This window comes from Cimex lectularius, unplaced genomic scaffold, assembly GCF_000648675.2.
Source record: "Cimex lectularius strain Harlan isolate CLEC.00 unplaced genomic scaffold, Clec_2.1 scaffold57, whole genome shotgun sequence".
Classification (NCBI taxonomy): domain Eukaryota; kingdom Metazoa; phylum Arthropoda; class Insecta; order Hemiptera; family Cimicidae; genus Cimex; species Cimex lectularius.
In genome coordinates, this window is record NW_019392642.1 from 581,381 (window position 1) to 596,267 (window position 14,887).

Below are 14,887 nucleotides of genomic sequence, written 5' to 3' on the forward strand. Positions count from 1 at the left end.
GTGAACTAACAAAAATATATATATTCGTGATAAAAAATAATCCTAGTGACTTTTTCAAGAACATTTTTAATGTTTATTTACTGTGGACGAAAAAAAAAACATGCCTACATTTACGTTTAATTATTTGTTTTCATACTTCTGTGAATATATATTGATATAAAGCCTACACACTCATTATATCTTTCTCATCTACACTATTATGTCATTTGTCAGGGGAATTTTACAAATGTTGCAATCAATGTTAATTTTTTTATTTTCTCTATTCTTTCACATCACATAAAAATTAAATATCTATGTAAATCACATTTTTTTACAAGCAGTTAAATTAAAACAACAAATACAACCACTGTTAAAAACAAGTTTCTCTTTGGTTTCAGGATGTTCTAAAATGTTGAGTTGGCTTCGGTTCCATATTCACTCTTAGCCAATCAGAGTAGAGTGACAGCTGGGTAAATATTGTCATTCCGATGCCTGCGCTTGTCTCAACACCACTTAAATACCCTTCGCAAATAAGTGGTTTGCCTTTTTCTGACTTTTCCCTCTGGAAAATAAAATGCAAAGTCCAATTTTCAGGAAAACAAAAAACAAGCAAAATGAACAAATTGTCTTTAGATATTTTGCTTTCTTACTCTAATGATTTATTTCTTTATTTCAATTATCATTAGTTATTTATTTATTTATTTTTCAAGAAACTGAGTAACTATATGAAGACAAAATTCAAAATTGTACACACTTGATAATCCAACTGCATCGTTCCGTTGCACGGTAGAGTAAGAAACTCTTCTTTGGCTGTCCCCTGCAAGCTCTCAACTTCTGCTTCACAATTTGTATCTAAACAGATATTCAGTTTTATTTAAAAAATATGTATATTTATAATATTTCGAATAATTATTACCTGAGGTATTCTCGTTGGGAAATGTTTTACAAACTTGACCTGTAAATCCTTGTCCTCTAGTAGGAAGGCAAAGAGCGCATCTGCTTGTTGCATTTTTAAGCTGTACTAAACCTAAACAAAGTGGTGGATCATTAGTTAAAAAGTGAAACAAGTGAGAACAAATAAAAACAATTAAATTGTTCAAAAAAAATAATCAAGCCATTTACTACACTGCCTTGTTAACAATATCACTACAGCATTGTACTCGTGTATTTATATATTTATTTTATATCAACTGTTTTATTCTTTTAAAAGTAATAATAATGAATATTTGTTTTGCTATAATGGAAATATAAAAATTAGTTCAATTTTCTGATTTGAGAGTGAAAAATAAAAAAGGAATTAGTACCTAGTTATAAAATGGATTTGTTATTCTTCTATTACAGCCTGCTTTCCATTAGAATAAATATGCAGAATAAACAGCAGGAGTAGTCAAATTAAAAATATATTCTTATTGTAATAGAATAACATAAAATTTAAAAAATAAATATAAGTACTAATAAAAAGATACTTAAATCTCTTTCTTGACTTGGTGTATGAATTAATAAATTTTTCATGTTTTTAAAAAATGCAAAAATTTTAAAATTAGTAGCGGTACATATACATAGAATGACACTGTAAATACCAATTACCAAGATTGTTAATTTCTGGAAGAAGTAGATTTGGAGCAGTAGGCCTATAATTCTCATGCACGATTATTGTTTTCACGAAGCTTTCTAAAATATTGGGTTCTGCCATAAAATTTACCCCGACATTTTTCATCCCCAATCTAAAAATCCTGAAACAATAAGTAAAATTAATTTCCTTTTAGATATGTAAATTTTTAAATTATGAGAAAATCCTCCTGTTGTTTGTGGGGGGGGGATGAACCTAGTTTGATAGTTGGCTTATTCTCACTGATTATGTAACTGGCAGAACAAGGCAACTATCAGACTACAATTTTACAAACATACATTAAAAAAAAAAACCTTGTAATTATTGTCACTGACTTGAATAGAAATAAGATTCTGTTTATGATGAATTAAAGTAAGAGGTGCATTGAGCTGTCCAGATTAAAAGTTGGTGTTATATACATGGGAGATTGAAAACCTTAAAAAATATATTCACAATAATTATAAAATAATGAACTTGCAGTAATTAAAATAGAAATAGAAATATATATTCTTTGGCTAAAAAAACAAATTGTGTCTGTATTCTTATCTTGGAACAAAACACAATATACAATTGGAGAAATATTCATTTACCATTAATTATCTGATACCCTGTCCAGAATTTTTATTATAAGGTTACAATATTCTGTGATATTCGATGTTTATATAATAATATAAACATATTCTATGTTTATATATCCAATATTCCATGTCTATATAATTTATCCAATATTCTATGTTTATATAATAAGTATAACATATTTTTTTAAATTATACCTACATTTTTCACCAATAAATACTCATGCTGGATAACAAAAATGTGTACTACAATATTAGATTGCATCAAGTTTTTTTAAAATTTGCATTCTTGTAATGAGTCGCTAGTTCTAACTTTAACTGTACTTAATTGATGTGATATGATTTTACATAATATATATCCACTATTTCACTTTTAACCTTCTTTTTTTTTTAAGAGCATTTAGAGAGAACATTTAGAATAATAAATTAAGTAAACATAAATATAGTAATAGTACTAAAAGAAGAAGGAGAAGAATTAATTTTTAATTAAATATATCTTCTTGAGGTACTTAAAGTCTTAAGTTAGGTATTAGATGATATTAAAAGGAAATTACTCCATTGCGCATGAGGCTGAAGTAACTACCCATCCTGCACCAACATAACTTCCCATGCAAAACTGAGATCCTTCCATTGAAAATGCGATTGTGCTGTCACATGTGTTTGTCATGTTACACTTGACACCCTCCTGAATGACTGTTGTTTCTGTAACACAAAAAATTGAGGTTGAATTGGACAATATTTGGTCATTTCCATTTAAATCAATGTGGCTCATTCTGACCTGACTCTAGAATGATGTTATCCATCGACAATGTGGTGGTTTCTATGTTTTCTGTAGTCATGTCTGCTTCTATATCTGGTGGATACTGAAAAAAATTAATCTTAAACAAAACGAAACAATAATAACCTCAAGCAACTAATGTTATACACACTTTTGAAAAGTTTGTGGTATGTATAATATTTCCTTCGACCTCATTCCCCTTTTTGCTGTCTGAACAGCAGATGAAATGAGCAGAAGGTGTGAATGCCCCTCGCAGTCCTCCACAGTGTCCAGTACGATCTTCCATAAAATCCTTGTCCAATGAACAGTCAGTACCGAGGAGGCAGTACCCCTCTCCATTTCCACATGTTTTTACACCAGAGATGACAAAAAGCCCTATGATTATAATTATATCAAGATTATAGAAAATCCATTTATGTTTAGTGGTCACAATTGATCATATTTATTATTTCAATTAATTATTATTTTTATAAAAGGTCTTGGTTGGGATGAAAAAGTCAGTGACACGAGCGGGATTCGAACCCACGACCTTCGGCTCAATGAGCCACTGCTCTAACCACTTGAGCAGTCATGATGTCACATTGAGCCGAAGGTCGTGGGTTCGAATCCCCTCGTGACACTGAGTTTTTCATCTCAACCAAGATCTTATATAAAAAGAATAATTAATTGAAATGATATAAAATAATTATGTGTGATTACAAATTTAGTTAACTATTGTGATAATAATTTAATTTATATTAATTATATACATTTGAATATTGTACATTTTTATAAAACGTGACGGAATGGACTTTTTTTGTGTGGTATGAAAAATAAACAATTTTTTTTTATCAAGCTATAAACGGTTATGATAAATGATGATTTATATATCATCACACGGTGTGTTGAACCTGTTACTTGACAATTGGTCGTTACCGATCATTTTGGTCTGCCTAAGCTCGCTGGGTTTAGCATTTTGCCATCTTCAGTGTGTCTGACAAACCAAAATTATCGGTTACGACCAAATATCACTTTTATGATATATAAGATCCCGTTATGTTATTAGTATGCCGAAAAATATCATAGAATTATAATAATTGTATGTATTAAATTTATTATTTTGAGAATAATAATTATAGTTAATAGTTAATGAATTAAGAATATTATTAGTTAAAAAGTAATTATTATTTGGAGATCGTGAGATGCAGTCTGTGGTGTAGGTTTTAGGAAAACATTTTCTTTATCCTGCCAACGTTTCGACCTTTATTGAGATCATCTTCAGGGCTCAAAGTGTTTGTTTTCCGTGTAGATGTGTCATTCTTGTGTATCGTGTTGAGAGTGCCCCCCCCCCCTAAGAACAAAATGGTCAAAACTCGACAGATAGTTGAATTTTCTAATTTACAGCAGCAGCACTAATAAACCCGATCATCAACCGGAGTATACCTGTGACAATGAAATACTTTTAGTTGAATTAGTGCAATTACATACCAGGATCAACGAGAGGAAGTGCAGAACTGTAAACAGCAGAAACTATGATAATTAACAAAGCGGTAGGACTCATCTGAAACAAAAATCACACTTTGAGATGTTGCGTGGTACAATATTTGTCTATTGTCAAGTAAACTTGGTTAAACATTTCGGTAAAATTATTGTATGTATTAACGAATCGAAAATTCCCGACTACCGCCGTCTGCGTGCAGTACGGGACTTATTTTGATCTTTTATCTAAAGTCTTGGTTGAGATGAAAAAGTCAGTGACACGAGCGGGATTTGAACCAACGACCTTCGGCTCGATGCGCTGCTGTTCTAACTTGAGCTGTCATAATTTCACATTGAGCCGAAGGTCGTGGGTTTGAATCCCGCTCGTGTCACTGACTTTTTCATCTATACCAAGGCCATAGATAAAAAGAATAATTACTTGAAATGATATAAAATAATTATGTTTGATTACTAATTTATTTGACTGTTGTGATAATAATTTAAATGATTTTTTTTATCAAGCTCTAAACGGTTATGATAAATGATGATTTATATATGATAAATTGTTAGGGGTGTGGAACCTGTTACTTGACAATTGCTCGTTACCGATCAATTTGGTCTCAACACATTGACATTTGAAAAATGGTAAAAAGGAGGGAAAATTCGAAAGGTTGGGTTGAGATGGGAAGTTAGTGTCCGAGTCGATCGAAGTCACGATAGCTCAAGTGTTAGAACAGCGGCGTATTTAGCCAGGAGTCGTGGGTTCGAATCCCGCTCGTGACACTGACTTTTTTTTATCACAACCAATCCCTTACATAAAGATTACTTTCTCTAATCTTCCACCGACGTACTGTAAGTTCAAATAATTATCGTTACGTTGGTGACATTCTATTTTCTTAAATTTCAGTTATTAGAGAAAAGTTTCGCATTTAATGCCCTGTGTCCGAGTTAAGTTAATCCGTATTCATCGTGTGATGGGTGTATTTATTGAACTTCACTTTGTTTTACTGTTTATTGCCTATAAGTATTTCCGGACCACTGCCGGTACCCCCTTTTCAAGGCTTGTTGGAGCTCGGAACATACTCCCTCGAATGAATTCCGGAAATGGACCGGAAATACATATAGACAATAAAAACTAAAACAAAGAAAGAGGTTGTGAAGTTCAATAAATACCCCCATCACATGATGAATTCAACAACAAGCAAAATAAAATGAAAAGGAGTTCGTCTTAATCTATATTGAATGCATCCTTCAAATTATACAACTGGTTCAAATCCATCCAAAACCGGCTCTAAATACTACAAGAAAGATAGCAAAAGCGAAAGTTTCCACAATATCAATTAAAACAAATAATCGTTTTATTTTTATTTTTTTGTACAATTCTGGATCTTTGGGGCTTTTCTTAACCGACATTTAGTACACTTCGTTTACTAATTAACCGCCGCGTGTTTTAATGCTACAAAAAATGTTAATTTCGCATCTTTTAAAAGTTGTTAAATTAGCAGGACGGCGAATGGTTGTAGTTGTTATAAAAAGAGGTACTATTCTACTTAGCCAAAGGCTAAGAAGCTGTAACGGTACAAGAGAATTGGGAACACCGTACGACTGGCGACTTTTCCTCTCAACAGTTAGGATCGGTTAAATTTGTATTCGCTATCATATGGATATAAAGCAAGATTAGAAACTTTTATTTCCCATTTGATTTTATTAATTTTTGTTTGGCTTATAAAATTAATCAAATTTGATTGAATTTGAAATCCTGGATTTGAATACGGGGAGAATACAAATTTTCATTATTTACGTGTGTAGAGATTCGTGACCGTTAATCGATAGTTATTCAGATATCGTGAGATGCGGTCGGGTGTGATGCAGGTTTCAGAAAAACCTATGTTTGAATATAAAATATATTTTATATCCTAAATGTAATTGTTAAATGTAAACATTGTTTGTAAATCCCAGGCCCTGAAGATGATCTCAATAAAAGATCGAAACGTTGGCACGATAAAGAAAATGTTTTTCTGGAACCTACATCACACCCGACCGCATCTCACGATATCTGAATAACTTTCATTATTTACCTTTTGCTTATACCACGAGACAAATTATTTCCGTCTAAAAAGTCCAATGTGTTAGCAAGAACGTGTAAAATCAGGCTTCTTGTTTAATTGACCTTGATAATTTTATATAAAAATAAAAAAATAATGAATTAGTTGTTTGCTTGAGTAATGTAGTTGGTTTGGGAGGATCGGGTGCGCGTCTACAATATAGTTTGAAGATAGATTACTCTGAATCCTTGAACAATTGAGAAAGTGAAGAAAAAGAGGGGGAGCGAGTGAGTGAGTGAAAGAGAGAGCGAGAGAGAGTCAGTGGAAAAGAGAGTGAGAGAGCGCGAGATAGTCAATAGGAGGGGGGAGAGAGAGAGGGATGAGAAAGAGAGAGAGAAAGAATGAATATAATGTTATTGAAAAAATTTCGGAAATTTAAAATGAAACAGAGTGAGGGGGGAGAAAGATAGTGCATGAATGAGAGAGGTAAATAGAGATAAAGTTAGATAGTACCTATCTATCTCATAAATAGGTAGATATATAGATAGATAGATAGATAGATAGATAGATAGATAGATAGATAGAGAGAGAGAGAGAGAGAGAGAGAGAGAGAGAGAGAGAGAGAGAGAGAGAGAGAGAGAAATATTTCGCTGAACGGGGAGACTAAAACGACAAAATACTCCAACGGGAATTAGTAATTGTTAATAATAATAATAGTAATGGAATGTATTCCACGTTGATGCTGCATCTCAACAAAATTATAATTTTAAACTTCACATTCAATTTGTACATAATATTAATGAACCTCAACGAAATATATCACAATATTTGTTGTATTGAGTTATATATGTAACATTGCATTTTTAATTTTACTGTAATAATCTACTTGTTCTTTAAATGCATTCACGAGAATCTTAGTAATTATTAAAGAAATTAAAACTTTTCATTGCAAATTTCTTTTGCGGCTTGCAACAATGAGTGATAATGGTCTTAACCTAGTAAAAGTACATAAACAGAGAATAAAACTCGGTAAAAAAATGCACAGGGCAGAAGAGAGAAAACGTGGATGTGCATTTGTAAAGAAAAAATGAAAAATAAATGCAGTTAAACAAGAATAATTTCAAATTGTGGAAGGTACTGACCTCTTGTTTTGACGGATGTACTCACTGTGCCCAAAGGTGGAACACCCCTGAATAGCGATGAACAGCGGACAAATACGAACTGAGCCGAACGATTTCCGGTTCGCTGAAAAGCTGAATGCAACCATCTTCATTCTTCATCTTTCATTCTTAATTTGAATTGCTCCGACCGGCTGCAGAGCTCGTCTAGATTTTATAAGGAACGTTTACAGCCGGCCTTTCTAGTCTCGGAAAGATAAAAACGGAAAAAAGTCAAACCGAGCTACAAAAAACTGTTATAAACCGAAAATGAGTTCATCGTCCTGTTTTCGTTCAAATCCCTCGTCGGTTTGTGAATGGCGGAGTACGCCGGAGTTTTGCACACCCAAAAACTGGTTGGAAGTAATGATAATAATAAATTTGGATTAACAATGCTCTTTATTAAATTCATTTTAATAATTAAACTATAATATCTTTGATTTGGTTTTAAATGAAGTGTGTAACATGTTAACACTTTTTTTTGGATTTGTACTTATATAAGCTCAAATCCATAGTTATATGTACATACATGTGCAGAGTTAAGCCTATAACTTCTCGTAGTACACCGGCAATTCCAGTTTTTGAACTTACCATAAATTACCAGCAGGCCTCGAGAATCACCCACTTCGGTGTTGGCAGCCCGGCGTCGGTCTTATCCATCCAGCTATGGAGGTTGGGCTGTCAACAGGTCAATTCATCACCGAACGCATGCGGTGCCTAGATCCAAATCGATTCACACTCTCACTCATTCTTAAATACATTCTTTCCTATTAACTCATCTTTATTTCCCTGCTTTCCTTGGGTCTCCCCTTTTACGGCAAGGCCGAGTGAAGCCGTAGGTACCGTAGATCCCCTAAATTTGCAAAACATGTAAACTAATTTGGTCTGCCGTTATGGGGTTTTCCTTACCTACGGCGGGGAGGCGGATGGGGGAAAAATTCACTCGTCTAGAGGTGGAGTATTGTATCGATATTCCTCAGCACCCTCTACCTGTCTTTACAGGTTAGGTTAGTTCTATAACTAACCTAATTGAGGGTCGATGGGGTACTCAATATTCCGCAATCGGCTCTCTCCAGCTACTCATTCACGCTAATAAGTACATTCTATCTCAACACATGATAGATACAAACTATGTACGATAAATTAATTAGTTTTAGTTTTTTTAATATCTTAAGGAATTTGATTTTGTCTCGAGTTAACATAAGTTTTTTAAAACTCCACTTCATTGTGTAAGGAGAGCTTTGATTAAAAATGTATTCTTTTGAATTATGGTAATTATGGTACATACAAGCAAAATTGATATAGCTGAGGAATGTGCTGGCCGATTGAACGCAGATAGAAATCAAAAGACTTGAAATTCGGTTTTGCATTATCGCCCGTCGGTGCATACTGATGCCACAGTGACAAAACCTAACTGTACTATGACTTTTAACTGCTTTTTAAAAAGTAAATTGCAAATTATTCAACAAATCGAGAAATTAAGGATTTTTTCCCGCTGTACAAGAAATTGGGTCACGTATAAACATAAAGCTGTACTTTTGTCCATGTCATCGATGAAAGAAGGATAAAATTAATTCAAAATATAACCAAGTACGTCGGCAAAAGTACAAGAATTTCCCTAATGTCATTGAAAATGTTGCTTAAGTGTATTTGTCGGTAACTGGTGCTGAGGTGCGACAAAGAGGCCACGCTACGGAAAGAGAAGAGAACTCGAGGACCGTTAGGACTTCCAAGAGGTCTTTCAACCCTATCATATCCATCTAATCCCAATCACTTTCACAGTTCCCTGTGTTCGCATAACTGCCTATGATTTCAATACCTCTGCAAAAATATTCTATTCCTTTGTCCAGTTTAAATTAAACCAATTCTATATTTGGAGTTAGATAGTCCCAGGACGTACCGGTCTGCCTGCGCTCGAAACATTAATTGCACTAAACAAAATCTCACTTTTTAAACAATGGTATAGATCGAAAACTAAAATTGTTAACGTGGAAAAAACTTCACAAATTCCATTACTCCAATGTATGTTGTTTACTCAAGCCATGTTGGCCCCTTAGATTGCCAAAACGGCTGTAACAGCTATAACCAAAATTAACTGTAAATATATATATATATTTTTTAAATTAATTATTCTTTTTTATGTAAGGCCTTGGTTGAGATGAAAAAGTGTCACGAGCGGGATTCGAACCCACGACCTTCGGCTTAATAAGCCACTGCTCTAACCACACCGATAGCTCAAGTGGTTAGAGCAGCGGCATTTTGAGCCTAAAGTCATGGGTTCGAATCCCGCTCGTGACNTAAAGTTTTTAAAAAGGAATCAACCAGCGAAGTTGACTTAATTTATATATATATATATTGCAGCTATTCATCTTGTAAGATTTGAGAATAATACTATCTTAATTCATAACTCTAGACAATTATTGTAAGCACGAAATCCCTATGTTCGAGCAATACAACACAAAAGGTACTTTTTCGTTAGATTTAGCAAGAAAATGATCGGTTTTTGAAAACCATACCTTCGATTTATGATGATTTGACAAATCTTTCGGAAATGTGTTTAGGGATTAAATTATTTGTTTAATAGGAATGATATTTATAGTTACGTTCCATTATATTATTATTTCGACATGTCATTAAAATGTCAATGTTTAAACTTACTGCTCAGGGGCGTCGGTGGTCGCAAAGGTTTAGGCGTCCATCATTGTAACGTTAAGGTCCCGGGTTCGAATGCGGGGGTACTGGATTCGAATCCGACATACTTACAAATGTTTTTCTTTTTTTCAAAAAAATCAGCACCCTGAGGGTTTTTATATAATAACCTCGTAGCTGAAATACCCTCGGGAAAAAAAACTTACTGCATAAAATTTGAACCAAAACCTTACATAAAAAGAATAATTAATTGAAATAAGTAAATTGATCAATTAGACCAGTAAACATAAATGGATTTTCCTTTCAATTTAATATTATTATTCTTTGCTAAACATCTGGAGCGTTTCAGGCTACTGATATAAAACAATGATGTCAACAGAACTGATAATTTAAAAAAAAAAGTCAACATCAAGTTGAAGACAGATATATATATATATATATATAAAGATATATGGGTACGAAATACACTTAAGGTTCGTTTCATCGCAGATTTTGGTATATATTAAAAATAATACAAAAGATTCCATATCAAATGACATGTTCAAGCTATGGAGTTTGAATTAATTGCAACCAAAACGTTGTATATTTTAAATCAAGGGATACGAAAGGCAATTTTAAACCAACATATGTACATGCAACAATGTATAGTACTTAGTGACCGTTAATTAATGATTATTTACAGTTTGTAAGTTGAGTTCTGGTATGATGAAGGTTGAGAAAAACATTTTATTTATCGTACGAACGTTTCGATCCTTATTGAGATCATCTTCAGTGCTCAAAGTGAGTGTTTCCTTTGTAGATGTGTCACTGTTGTGCGTCGTGTTCGATATGTGTCACACAACAGTGACACATCTACATAGAGTATATAGATAATAAATAGCCTCAATAAAGATCGAAACTTTGGGTCGATAAAGAAAATATTTTTCTAAGCCTACATCTCACCAGATCGTATCTCGCGAACTCTAAATAATCATACGTAACAAGTTACATCACAATATACATATAACAAAAGCTTCTATTATTTTATGGTCTTATTTCATATTTGTTGAACACCACCGGACTAATAGAAAATTTATGACGAACGTTTCACTTTTTCTCGGGGTTTTCCGTAAGTTTAAAAACATACACCGTATCTGTCTCGATATATCCGGATGACCGTTATGGCAGCTTTCTTCTTTTCAAGAGAAAGAGGAAATGAATAATCACGTCGACTCGCATTCACAGCTCCGTAGATTTACTTAATTGTTTTGCAACAGTCGCGTCACCCGCTTAAAGGTAGTAAGGACAAAAGTTTCTTTTAAGGAAGTATATATGATTTATATAATTAACAATTGAAACAGGAACAAAGAATTGTCTAAGATTTAAAAAAAACTGTTCTGCTTTTATAAACAAATTAACCGTTAACCTAGTTAATAAATCTCATAAGATTCCATAAATTAATAAATTGGATGAGCACTAAAATTTTTAGTCATATAAACCTATCTACGACTAAACTATACCACCTTGGATACAATATTTGCAATAACCTATAAAGTTTTAACAGGTTACAAAAGAGAAGAACGAGAGAAAATCAAAAAATCAGGGTCAGGTATATTCAATGTAAACCGAAAATCATACTGCAATCACGTCATCGGGAAGTACACATCGGGTTTTGAAGCTGAAATAATCAGTTAATGCTTGGGCCCTAGAAAATCTGAAAAGAAGTTACACGTCAAAAAATCCTCATATAATCAGACATAAAAGCATTCCTACAAAAAACTGTCGCTTTCAATATAGTCTGAGAATGTATTCAATACCACCAAAACCTGTGAAAACATAACAGCCATGGGTGTCAGGCACAAATTAATTTTTGGCAATGAATAAGCGGGTAAACTGGCAGGTGTAGGAAATGGAAACAACAGAGCTAAACAGGGTGATAGGGGCATGTATTTTTAGCAAAGAACGAGCAAACAAACTGGCATGTAGAGAAATGGACAAATTCTACAGCTAAACAGGGTAGAATGAATATAGACGGTGAATGTATTCAATACACCAAAACTTGTGAAAATATATCAGTCTTGGGTGCCAGGACACAATTTTTTTGGTAATGAATATGCAGACAAACTGGCAGGTGTAGGAAATGGAAAAACAACAGAGCTAAACAGGGTAAAAGTGGTATGCAATGTAGGCAATGAACAAACTGGCAAGTGGAGGAAATGGAAAAACTCGAGATCTAAACAGAGTTAAAGGGTAAAAAAATGGCCGCACGTTTAAAACATGATACTGCGACTTATCTTTCTGGTCAGCGGAATTTGAATTCAACTTGCAAATGTGTTTTCTCCAAAAACACCAGGTTAAACTCAGAGGAAGTGATAGGTCTCTATGCTTGGAATATACACCTATACAACATAGGTATTTTCAACAATGACCCCATGCTATGAGGAGAAAGAAGAAACTGTTGGTGCTGGGCTTTCAACAATTTACACTGGGAATTAAATTAGTGTAAATGGAATCTTTAAGAATCTAACAAAACAAAATGTAATACTGGGGCTCGTTAAGATGAGGTGCAAGAATGCTAAGTGAGGATGTTTTACTTACGCCCGAGAGCAATGGTCTATCACGCCGGCAAGAAAGAAGACCCACAAAGGTCTTGAGTTCTAATCTGGAGAGCTTGAACATGAACTGTACCTCGCTACGGCAGTCCGGCTATTAAAGGGCCGATGATTTCCCCCAGAATGCGGGTAGCGGCAGGATACTGGGTTCAGGTACCCAAAGGGTAACTGCTACTTTCGTTTACTCGCGGTACGAAACAATTGGTTCAAACGATTTAACAAGTTATTATAAATGTCGGCAACCTTTGTGAGCTAGGCACCGGATTGCCTGGTGCAGTAGGCAACTAGTGCCATTATGGGATCTGTCTGGAGCCGGAACCAAGCACGGGAAGTTGACGGTGTAAAAACATGTGGTTACCCTGAATAACAGAATCTATATACCACAAATTCTATTACACAAAATAACAAGCTAATTCCATCACAAAACTGCCGCACGTATCATCTTCAAACCTTGGGTACCAAGATGACCCCGGATAAATAAATTGGAGCAGTAACCACTGAATACTAAACCCTACTTCCTTGCGTCCTCCTCATCATCAAACTTGAATTTACTTATTAAATTCATTAGTTTTCGTGGTCCGCTTGACCAATTTAATTCTTTCAATTAATTAAGGTTTTCAGTTGAGATAAAAACTCAGTGTCACGAACGGGATTTCGTTACTGACCGGAGTCATGATAGCTCAAGTGGTAGAGTAGCGGCGTATCTAGCCGAAGGTCGTGGGTTCGAATCCCGTTCGTGACACTACAATTGTAGTGTGAGCTATGTACACCAATTTCTTGTTTTTGATCGATTTCAACGAAATTTTAACATTACAGATGTGGGTAGTTTCGGCTAGGGGTTCGTGCGTCGGAGCCCAACTTGCAAAGTCGCCAATAAATCAAAGCTGCATTTTTTACTACCAGGAGCTTAGCAAAGTTGGATTTACACATATTTCCCCAAATTGGAGTGCCGTAAGTTCGTAATGTACTATATATAATCCATAAGGAAGTTTTTTTATTTTTACTGTCCATACATGAACGCTTATTAGAGCGAGTAAAGCTGGTCGATGCTTTTGACCATTTTTTTTCCAATGTGGTAACTATAATTAAGTCTGGATTCCAAGGTATTTAACAATCTTAGCCTATGGTAACAAGCTATTTATTGTGATATGATTGAGAATATGTGGACTGGGTCGAATAAACGATATTTCCTCAGTCTTGCTACCGTTCGGTCTGATTCTCCATTTTTCAAACTATAGCTTTTTCAATGGGTTGAAAGCGTTTAAAAAAAATATATTTTTCCGACGTTTCGGCATCCTATATCATTTCAAGAACTATTTTTATATTATTTCTTAAACCTAAATAAATAATAAAACTAACATAAATAAAAAAATAAAGGATTGTTTCAAGTTCAACTTTTACAAAAATCCATTAGGTTTCGTGGTCCGATTGACCAAATAAATTCTTTCAATTAATTAATCTTTAAGTAAGGTATTAGTTGAGATAAAAAGTCAGCGTCACGAGCGGGATTCCAACATAGCCGAAGGTCGTGGGTTCGAATCCCACTCTTGACGCTGACTTTTTTATTTCAACCAATACCTTACTTGAAGATTAATAAACTGAAAGTTTTACAAAAAGCTTCAAGTTTGTGAGCTCATTTCGGATAAAATACACTTTAACATAGAGTTGTATCAGGATGAGGCACTTCATTAGGTACCTTAAATTAGCAATTGCACCAAATTGGCACTAAAAATAAAAAAATGGTTTTGAGGGTTGTCACTTGTGCCAGGCCCTGTTACTAAAACGTTCATTATCACATCACCTTCACGACAGTATTAAGAGAACACCATAAAAATTAAAAAATAAATAAATACAATAAAAGTTATAACTGTTCTGCTCTCAGGGATGTATGGAGACCTTAAAATATCTTACAGATAAACGGGTCACAGACTGTAGAAATTCATGTAATCACAAAGTAGCAGGTAGACCGTCGGGTGGATTCGTCCATCCGTCTTCAGGTAAGTCCAACGAGATAAGGGCTGATGGGGCGGATGGGGAAAGGATAGT

At 34.1% G+C, this 14,887-nt stretch overlaps 1 protein-coding gene across 3 annotated transcripts; it reads right to left on the reverse strand.

Moving 5' to 3' along the window:
* Positions 1 to 311: 311 nt before the first annotated feature.
* Positions 312 to 14,830, reverse strand: LOC106661701 (serine protease hepsin-like). Of its 3 annotated transcripts, none has more exons than XM_024229772.1 (9): positions 14,753 to 14,830; positions 4,409 to 4,481; positions 3,093 to 3,316; positions 2,942 to 3,026; positions 2,718 to 2,865; positions 1,567 to 1,712; positions 896 to 1,006; positions 734 to 831; positions 312 to 541 (listed from the first exon to the last, which is right to left on the reverse strand). In XM_024229772.1, exons 2-9 carry the CDS (start codon positions 4,479 to 4,481, stop codon positions 374 to 376), a joined length of 1,053 nt encoding a protein of 350 aa, XP_024085540.1. In that variant the 5' UTR covers positions 14,753 to 14,830; the 3' UTR covers positions 312 to 373. The 3 variants fall into 3 exon arrangements, with proteins under 3 accessions (XP_024085540.1, XP_014240735.1, XP_024085536.1); XM_014385249.2 differs by lacking the exon at positions 14,753 to 14,830 and adding an exon at positions 12,828 to 12,944; XM_024229768.1 differs by lacking the exon at positions 14,753 to 14,830 and adding an exon at positions 7,587 to 7,736.
* Between the last annotated feature and the right edge of the window lie 57 nt (positions 14,831 to 14,887).

Excerpts from the sequence above, each read along its gene's own strand:
- LOC106661701 (XM_014385249.2), bottom strand. The coding sequence starts at position 12,908 with ATGTTCAAGCTCTCCAGATTAGAACTCAAGACCTTTGTGGGTCTTCTT. Across the intron at positions 4,482-12,827 it reads ATAGACCATTGCTCTCGGGC|ATGAGTCCTACCGCTTTGTT; the intron begins GTAAGTAAAACA and ends TTTTTGTTTCAG. Across the intron at positions 832-895 it reads TCCCAACGAGAATACCTCAG|ATACAAATTGTGAAGCAGAA; the intron begins GTAATAATTATT and ends ATATCTGTTTAG.